The sequence below is a fragment of the Anser anser genome (genome assembly GCF_964211835.1).
Source record: "Anser anser genome assembly, chromosome: 2".
Classification (NCBI taxonomy): domain Eukaryota; kingdom Metazoa; phylum Chordata; class Aves; order Anseriformes; family Anatidae; genus Anser; species Anser anser.
Window position 1 is genome coordinate 125810388 of NC_139721.1, and position 10041 is coordinate 125820428.

The following is a 10041-nucleotide window of genomic DNA, read 5'->3' on the forward strand; positions in this document are numbered from 1 at the left end:
TTTGTAAAGACCTCTTTTTAATTTGAAGGTGGGCATCTGTCACTATCATTATTTCAAGTGCATGAAAAATAAATTAAAGGAAACGCAGGCACAGTCATGCCTGCTGGAACTAATGGAAGTAACTAGAAAAACACTTAACTCAGATCCTCAGATATTTGGTTACACAGTTCTTGTGGGTGAGTGCCAAGGCCTACTGCACCTATCTCTGTACAGTGATGTCTTTTGTATTTTTATTTTTAATTGACATTATGGGGAATTAAAACTTCACTCATCGTTTCTCCTGGGCTCTTATTTTGCTGACAAGGGGGAGCACAGCAGAGCACTGCTAGAAATTATCCTCTTATTTTGGTTGCCATATGTCACTTCACTTGGCATTTTCTGATGTTCTTGATTCCGACAGAGCTGCATCCAGAAACCATGTAATGTGAGCTATGGTGTGTATTGGAACTGAGATGTTCTCTTTTATTTTAGGTCTTACGGAAAACTGCGATGCACTTCTTACTGCTACATTGACTCTACACAGTGCCGATACTTCACATGAGGGGAGCAGAGGTGGGCAGCATCCCACATGTCACGGGGTGCTAGGTGCTACGCTATCATCTATCCAGGAAGGACTGGAACAAGGAGAAAAAAAAAAAAAAAGAAGAAGAAAAAAACCCACCTCTGTGTGAAAAACAAACAGATGTCATGCTGCTGATGGCCATTTTGAGAAGTTTGTCTTTTTTTTTTTTGTTTGTTTTTGTTTTAAGTCAGATCGGGAAAAAATAGGACCACTGCATCCTGTCTTAATAGAGAAATGTCAAACAGTGTTTGCCAGTAAGACTTTTGGGTGGCTGTGTGTGAGAACTTGCTCTATCACAAATGCTACTGGAAACTGAATGTCACTAACCAGGAATATCATGTAACAAGACAACATTACCTCGACTTAGCACTGTTCAGCCTAAGTTCTTCAGGGTTTTTGTTTTTCAACCTTCTCCGCATAAACACAAAGTGTATCTTGGACACGGTGTTTATAGAGACTTTCTCTTTTATTACAATGTGAACTTCCTAAGTGTTGTATCTACGTGAGTGATGATGACTTCAGCGGCATTAAGGTTAGCTGCACGCCTTTGTGGATTGAAGAGCAGGGGTCTTTCAGTTAAGTGCTTTAAAGATCAGCAGATGGGGCAAAAAACCTCCAGGCAAAGAAATTGGGCTGCGTCTGTCTGCACGCATCCACAGAAAGGCGAGCTGTCTCACAGGGTCTGAACCTGCAGACCACAAAGGCCGGAGTGGCCAAACAAAGGGTGACACAGGACGAGCCTATTTCCTTTTTTCACCTTCGCCGAGCCGGCTGTGATCTGCGTGAGCCCGAAGGGACTGGGGCAGTGCTGGTTGCCCTCCTGAAACCTCAACACAGCCACGTATGTGTGGCCTTCACTCTGGTTTCTGTGCTGGAAGATCTTGTCATTCTCCTCCCCTTGTCCAGCTGACCTTCGTCCTTCTGTGCCAGCTGTGCCCCATCCTCTCTCCCTGTGTGCCGACCCCCCTCGACCGCTCTCGGTTCCTGCCATCGTGTCTGGAGTACCCCAGTGTGCCTCCTCACTTTTGTATCTCTGTGAAACAAATCCTGGCCTAGAGTGTTTGTGGGTGCTCATTCATGCTGTATAATGTACATATATATTTGTTTTTCACAGGTTCGGTCAACTCTGTCAGCTCTGATAGGAGTCAGGGTAATTATATACTTATTTATTAGCAAGCATTAAAGAGTAACTTTTACATATTAAATACGTTATGTGCAAAAGAGTTCATAACAGAAGAAATGGTGCAGAGATGTGTGGAATTCAGGACTAAGAGCCTCAAATCAAGGTGTTATTTTCATACAGGCCTCTCTTCTCTGCTTTACCTTAAATGCTGCACTTGAATGTTTGAAATGCGTGAGTCGTTTGTAACAATGACAGCTGCACTTACACAGTTACTTCTGTAAAGGTTAAATAAAGGTGGATGTTACTTTGTGATGACAACGCATTAAAGTAACCCAGAAATACGTACAACTTTTACCACCTGTACAGGAGATTGTAACTCTGCATGTCCAACGTGATACTGGAAATCATCAATTAAATGAAAAATAAACAAAATTAGTGTACTCTGTGGCTATTGCTTACCTGGGCTGCTTGTGCTGCTGTGAAGCTGAGCCACCAACATTTGTAGCCCAGTTCGCTAGTTCACAACACTTCTTGTGGCTTTTTAAAATTTAATCAGAGGTCTTAATAAAAGGCCAAGGAACCAATGGGGCAAGGAACATGGCATAAGCTCTGGAAGTTCATGCACCAGAAGAGCTGCCTTTTAGTCTCCTGCCCTGCTGCAAGCCATGGGTTTCAGCAGCACCACACCATCCCGGTGGGATCTGTCACCTTCTCCAAGGAGTTTATCTCTACTTCCAGCACCCAAAGGGCTGGAATCCTGGAGAAATTTTAAGTCCAGCTTTAAGTCCTGCTGTTTTTAAAAGCTCCTACCTGCAAAAGAGGTTGTAAAGCAGAGCACATCAAGGGCAGGAAACATAAAAAGGAGTTGCGATAACTTATGTAGGATTGTCATGTGTTTCACGTGTCCAGGAAGGTGTGCATCAGAAAACATTTATAAAGTGTGGATTTTAAATGGACTTTATGAATACAGCACAAACAGTTCAGCATCTTAACAAAAAAAAAGGAATAGAAGATATTAGGCAAAAGAATTAAAGGACGTGGAACAAGGTTCTTACTACAAATAATGCCTTGTTCCCCTCAGATGATAGAACATTAAAAAACACATCTGGGAAGGTGTTAAGTATCTGTGACATAAAAGACTGTAAAAAAAACTTTCCTCCTTTTTCAGATGTACCTGCTTTATTGTTACTTGGGATTCTTCAGCTGGACGGTGCCTGGTCTGCTCTGAGTTATCTTCCCTCCTTGTCTGAGTTTCTTAATGCGTTACGCCAAACATAGTTCAAAAGTTAATTGAGGTATTTCAGTTCCTTGGCCTTTTGTAGCAGCAAATGCCTGTGGGAAGGTTTTCTAATCATTAGTATGGAGCTGTAGGTGAATACAGAAAGAGTACGAGCTTGCATTGTGCCCTGTATTAAATGTATACTAAAAAGCCAGCTTGCATTTAGTATGTGATTAAATATATGTAGTTACCTACTGCATGTATTAACAGCTCATGTCAATAAATCATGCCACCTTAATTCTGGCATTTCCTTACTTTCACTTATTTCCTCTTGTGTTTTGCAACTGTATTTTTTTAATATAATTGCCCAGTTTAAGATGCTGGGGAGGAAAAAGAGCAGTATTAGCTTCCAATTGGGCTTGTGCAGCTTCTGAGATCTGCCAGACCTCACCTAAAGGGGAAAAAGGAGCAAAGCCCTCCTTTGGGTGTGCTGCATGGGGCATGGGGGGCACGTGGTGGGGACAGACCTGCACCAGCCCGGCAGAGCAAAGGCTGCAGCCAGAAGGGGAGCTGGGCCAAATTGCATTAGAGGAGCATAGTCCTGCTGGAAATCGCATTAGTGCCTGCTTCCCTCTCTCCTGAAACCCAAATCTTGGAGCTGGAAAAGCACGGAGTTACAGCCCCATCCTTCCAGTGCCCTTAATTCTCCCTGACAGCTTCCTGTGTGTCTGATGGAGGATCCCGTTTGGATGTGTGCATGTCAGGCAGTGTGCCGTGGGCAAACACAACCTTCTTCTTCTCAAGAAAATGGGGTTTAAAGAGATGTCTGTTGCCATAGCCTTCCCACCCAGTACTGAGTGAGGAGCCCTCTGTGTTCCCCCTTTGTTGGAGGCACAGAAAGTGTCAAATGTGTGGTGGAGCAAGGAGGGAACAACCATGTAGGGGAACCCGCCAGCCCTGGCGCTTTATGGCAATAGTATTTCTTTTGTAAACTTCCCTCGGCTTAGCTGGCAGCTCCCACACCTACCTGGTGCTACTGCTCTGAGGGCCGGGGTGTGCCTGGAAAGCTAACGCCGAGGACTGCTTGGATTTTGAGCTGTTTCTGAGTTTAAAGGGAAGGGTGACCAATTTGGGGGTAAGAAACGGAATAGTTCAGGGGATGAGAGCTGTGTATATTATGGGCCAAAAAGCATAGGGAAGTTGATTGTGAAATACAATAAAAAGACGGATTTAAGCAGCGATACCCCAGTGTGTTTGGATAAAGGATATAAACCACCCTGTGGCCACAGTGGCGAGTTGATATTCACTGCTGCTTGCCCAGAGAGCAGTTTCAAACCCCAGCAGTAACGACAGAGCAGCGGCCTGGGACCTCTGGGGTGAACCCAAGGTCGGTGCCGGGGCTTTCTGAGCAGGACAACATCTGGTGTGAAATGCTGTGGGATTACAGCGGCTAAATAAAGCCAGGGAGCTGTACCTGTTGCTGCCTGGGGACGAGCAGGCTCTGCTTTAAGCTGCCTGGACGAACTAAAGGTGTCTGGTCGCCCTGCCGGAGAAACCTAGCATAAGGAGCAGTCAGCAGCAAGCCCAGCTGTGGTGGCTGGCCCTGCCTCATGACAGGCCAATTGCTTTGCCTAACTCTGTGGCCCAGCAGCCTGTTGCGGCCTCATCAGACTTCTGAGGCACTAAAGGAAGAAGGTGCCATGCGGTGAGTGCCACAGAGAAGAAACTTTGGGTAAATGTTAAAATACCCCGCATTTTGCAACCGTACCATGTTGAATCAGAACCCCTGAGCACCCAGCTGTGGGGCGGCAGCCCAGAGAGGCCGAGGGGCCCTGGGCACAGAGAAAAGAGGCAAAGCCTCCCCCCATTCACAAACCCATCCCGTTTTAGAGCCAGGCTGAAGGCTTGGTGGAGTAAAGCACACAGATCCCCACGGAAAAGGTCAGCCCGTCCCAGGTGGCAAGAGGCTGTCAGCAATTTATCAGCGGCGGGGTTTCTGCAGTGCCAGCGTGGGTGACACAAAGTGGCTCGGGTTTTAGTCCTTGCCTGGCACATCCGTGGCCAGGTTTCACAGCGGGGCGGTCTGTTTTGCTTAGCACATCGATACGTGAGGGCTGGAGGCTTCATAATTTCTGTCATATAAAGGGGCCGATGTGTGGCTTCGGCATTTCGGAGTGGAAGGAATTCCCACTGCCTACGGCTCAACTGGACGTGGGCGCTGAGGCTGAAGGACAGACGCCTGACACCTCTGATTTATGGTGATGATCAGCTCTGTATGACATTTATTTAGGGATATAAACCATGGCAGGTCTCCAGACATGCTCTTGGTTTCACCAAACTTTGAAGCCCCCAGCAAAAGCCCTTTAACGCAGGCCTGTGCTGGCGTGCGGCACTGGAAGGACACCGCAGCCACGTTTCCTCCGAACAAATGGTTATTTTTGAAAACTGTGTTCGTGCAGGAACATCCTGCTTGGGCATGTTTCTAAGTGTCTGTATCAGAAAGCTTGACTCTTCTCATAGCTGAAAGCAGCGCTCCTTTTGAGATGCTCTGTGCACAAAGGAATACGAACGTGGACAGAGGAACGATCCCCGTCCTGAGAACAACTCCAAACTCAGCAGTTGCTCAGGGAATATAAGAAAATGACTTGATTGCTTGATGATAATAGAGGCTGAAGAAATTGTAAATTAATATTTAATTACTTTGTCTGGGCAAAACTAGCCCCGACACCGTGGTGTAAATTAAAGGTGAGAGAATACGAATCCTTATAACACTGGGCAGGACATTTATTGAATTGGGTTGAAGAAAATCAACAGTGAAATGTCCCTGCAGGAGTCAGCAGGCGATCGGGAAGCTCAGAGTTCCCCTGGGAAGGGGACAACTCCTTAAGGCCAAGTGCCTGCCCCTCGCTGGCACCGTGATGGGCACAGGGCAGGATTTACAGACGGCCACGACACCCCGTCATGTACACAAAGCATTTTGTTGTGGCTTTTGGGAAACGTGCCTGCCACCTGACGTGCAGGATGATGTGCAGGACGTGGTGTGCCAGCCAGCGCTGAACACCTGAGCGCACGGCTCAAGTGTCAGGCCGCGGGGACGTGAGTGGTGCCAACCGGCACAGGCAGCACGGCACGGGCCTTCCTCGCGCCCGCGGGAAGGAGGCCGGGTACCAGCTGCCAGGCAAGAAAGCGAGTGGAAAACCGTGACCTATAGGAAACTATGCGAGGCACGTCTGGTCTCTGGAGACTACAGATGAGCTGACAACACCAGCACTGGAAACAGATGCTAAATTAATTGGAGATTATTTAGGAGGAAAGCCATAGCTGGAGCAGGAGCCTTGGTATAAGGACAAATTGATGCAAACGGGGTTTTTAAGTCTCAGGCCTGCTTGGTTTTGAGAAAAGTGACCCAGCCTCTTTGTGGCATAGCTGCAGGAACTTGCAGAGGCCACATGAAAGCAGTGAAGTTCATGCTCACAGGCTGCTGGGTGGTACCGGGGTCTGTTGGGGGCCCTGGCAGGGAAGCAGCAGTTTCCAGACTGCCAGCTCTGGAAGGAGACGGACACTACCTGCAGCTCCTCCCGCTGCAGGCAGAACTCTGACATTAATGGTGACTCCCTGCTCCAGCAGTGGGTAAATAGCAAAAAGATCCTAAAGAAATATTACTGAACCTTGCAACAAGAACAGCCGCAAAGTAACAGAGGCTGGTAGAAGGTGAAGGTTAGGGGACTGCAAGAACACGACAAAACTTGGAAAAGCCTTTTTCGCTAATTTGGTGTCGGGTTGAGCCTGCACTGCCGTCTAAACTCCTTCACCCTCGCCACGATGTCAGCTACCCACCAGCTCAGCACCAACAAGTGAGACATGTGGAGAGATGCGGAGTGTGGGGCTCCTGCCAGAGCCCTCACTGAAGCTCTGGCATCGGTCTTCAACAGCTTCTCAAGATGACCATGGAGCTTTCAAAGACTTCAGATACTCCTGAAGAGACTGGAGTGTAGGCAGAAGGACATATAGTACATGTAATTATTAAATATGAATTCTTCTGACAGTGCCAGGCTGGCTTTTGTAACTACAGCCTTCAGCTATTTGCATTGGCCAAGGAACCACAACTTTATTGCAGATGCAACTTTTATTCTTGTAATCAAAACAGGCTCCATGTGTTAACATTCTTCATACAAAGATACATACAGGTAGTTTCTATGAACCAGAAACATACTGTTTTTGACTGTTCACACAGTACCTAGAACAGATGCAGTCCTGAAGAGCACTTTAGGCCCTCTGTTGTAATAAAAAACCAAAATCCATGCAAGGAGAAAATAAGATTTTAAAACATGCTTATTTAAAATAAGTTTATTATCATGAAATAATATAAAAGTCTGTCAAAGGTCTTAACAATACTCTGAAAGAAAAAACAGACAGATGCTGTGTGATCTGAGAAATGATGCAGACTGGAAACTCCAAAGTACTTCAACACTGAGCTGCTTACGACAGCATGATTTGTGCAATGCTTACACTGGAGGAGGTGAGTTTGGGGGCATGAAAAAGCCCTTACAATTAAATTTAAAGGGTGATGCAATATACCTTCTCTTCTTCTTACAATGTATTCATCTAAGTAAGGCTAACTGTAAGCTCAGCTTGACATTAATAAAATGAATGCCCAAAACTGGATTGAAAAGTGAAAGAAAATAGGAATGGAAACCACAGAAGCAAGCTGCTTTGGTTTTCAGTTTAGTCACCATATCCTGGAATGCAATTTACTTGTTCAGTTTCAAGTAGACAAATATCACAAACTGTCAAGGTAACATTAAATAAAGGAATCAAAGAATAAATTTTGGACCCCTGAATGCCGCAAAAATAAAGTAAACAAACATGAAACCTCCTTCTTTCCTGATTTCTGTTTAACACTTTTTTTTTTTTAATTAAAAAAAAGAAAAGCTCGTTAGCACATGGGGGTAGTACTGGAGGTGGGTGGAATACTATACCAAGAAAGGGATATTTAAAAATGCCAGTCAAGGGCCACATTTTGAGGAAACAGATGCCAGTGCAACAGACTGTGTTTAAGTGAAACATCTGCCTATGCTCTAACTTCAAAGCAAGTGCTGAAATCCTTGTGTGAACTGTGAGTAGCTTTATGACCTTACTCTGAGCCAGTGAGTGTGCTCTGATACTACCTCTGCTCATGGGTGATTTTCTATTATTTGGAGAATGCAGAACATCAGAGTTTGCAGGGTTTGTTCACCAAGGGGCTACACAAGGTAGCAAAAAGGCATGAATTCAGTTTTCAGACATCCCTCCTCCCTTCTTTTTGTTTTCAATACTACGCATGCAAGAGAAGTAAGCCCATTTAAAATATAAAGTGTGTTCATTTGTAAGAATTAGAACTACCAATTCTGAAGTGTCCCGATTTAAATCTCATCAGTGAAATTAAAAGTGGTATGGTTTTCCTGGCAGAATGTGTCAAACAAGAGCAAAGCTTCGAAGACAAAGCAGCACATTCTCCACCTGACTGTGTTTGGTTGCCTGCCACTGAATTCAGATCTGCTTTTCAAAGCTTGTATTTTTATGACTTACAAAACCTCCTGCTTCACACTTTTATAGAGGTTCTTCAGCTGGACAGCAACACATCTGGCATCAAAGAAACTGATGAACAGAAGGAAAGGAAAGGGTGGGGAACAGGTGGAAAGAGGGAAAGACAGCTAGATAGGAATGTGCTAATGATCTTTTTCTGATGTCTTAAAGGCATTTCAGGGTCCTCTAAAGCGTTTCATGAAAGCTGAATTGATAACAAAAAGAAAGGGTTAGAGGGTCCAGCATATGCATGTCAATAACACTGGTTTCTATAGTGGTCTATGGCCCTTTGTCAAAGCACACTGCAAACAACTGGAGCACATTTTGGGCACACTTTTTATATGGCCAGCCAAGCAAGTGACAATATGCAAACTACGAAACATTTTTAAAGCAAACAACTGTAACCTAAATCATGATGATGCTTTATAAAAAGTTCGTAAATGAAGGTATATGGCCCTTAACTGTAAGTGCATTGTTGAAGGGAGACCCATATTACGACAGCATCAAGACAGGATGTTTCAATGACTCCTGAACACTAAAGCACTTGAGTGTCCAGGTCATACTCTACCATTGTAATGTCACAGAACTTCACTATGCAACTGAGTATGGTGTCTTAAAATAGCAGAGGGGGCTCCAGAACATCGTTTGTTTTACAAAGAAATACAAAATAAATAAAATAAATAGAAGCCTCACATTGCTACGCAGAACTCTGCTGAAATTATTTGGGAGCTCTGCTCTAATGCCAATAGCACTACGTTACAAAGATGTGTGTGTGATCTCTATTAAAATCTGCTGACAGCCATTATTCAGCACTAGATAGCACTTTGATCAGATTGCTTTGGGATTTACCATGTCTCAGCAAGGACATGCACTGGATAGACTTTGTCCATGTCATATGCTATACAGAGTTCTATACCCTGCCATACTAATTTCACAAAAACACTCTTACTCCCCTAGGGTAAGGCTGTGATTACTCTTATTTTGCCATGGCTAAGTAAAATCCCTGAGAATATGCAACTGTTGGACATCGAAGGAAACAGCCGAAAGCATTTCTAAAGGAAAGGGATGCAAAAACTTCAGACCAGTGCAGTTTAAGAAAATAAAGCAGTTCACATCAAGTATAAAGAGCAAGGGTGCTGTTTATCTGAGAGTCACATGGACCGAGATCAGTATGCAGATCGGTTGTTTATAACCTCAGCCATTAAAGGAAAATAACAAACATACTCCCCCACAATCAATGAACCAAACAAATCAAACAAAACCCACCCACCTCTTTCCCAATTCTGAATTTGAAGGCCAGAAGTTAGTTGTATGTCCTTTACAATCATCAAAAGCAAGAAGAACCTTCTGTGCTTGCCAAACTGACATCATAAGAAGTTAATTGCCTAGCAGTGTTACTTGTTTATGCTTGGTAAACTGGTCTATCGCATCCCTAGAGGTATAACTTGGAGTTCAGCTCTGCAACATGCTGCATGGGTTCCTTTCTCAGTGGTGGCAGGACTGGAAAGATAGCATCTGTAAGTCTTCAAAGTGCTCAACATCCTGCAAGAACAGTGCGTGGTGAAGTACAGG

The 10041-nt window shown here is 44.7% G+C and overlaps 1 protein-coding gene across 5 annotated transcripts in view; it reads left to right on the forward strand.

Moving 5' to 3' along the window:
- COLQ (collagen like tail subunit of asymmetric acetylcholinesterase) overlaps positions 1-8969 on the forward strand; it is a 48320-nt gene extending 39351 nt beyond the window's left edge. For all 5 annotated transcript variants that reach the window (XR_014580200.1, XR_014580201.1, XM_083825384.1 and 2 more), the window contains one exon: positions 472-8969. Coding sequence is in view for 3 of the 5 variants with exons in the window: in XM_083825385.1 (XP_083681511.1) it covers positions 472-541 (70 nt within the window). In the remaining 2 variants the exon portion in view is untranslated. The remainder of the gene's footprint in view (positions 1-471) is intronic.
- The last annotated feature ends 1072 nt before the right edge of the window (positions 8970-10041 follow it).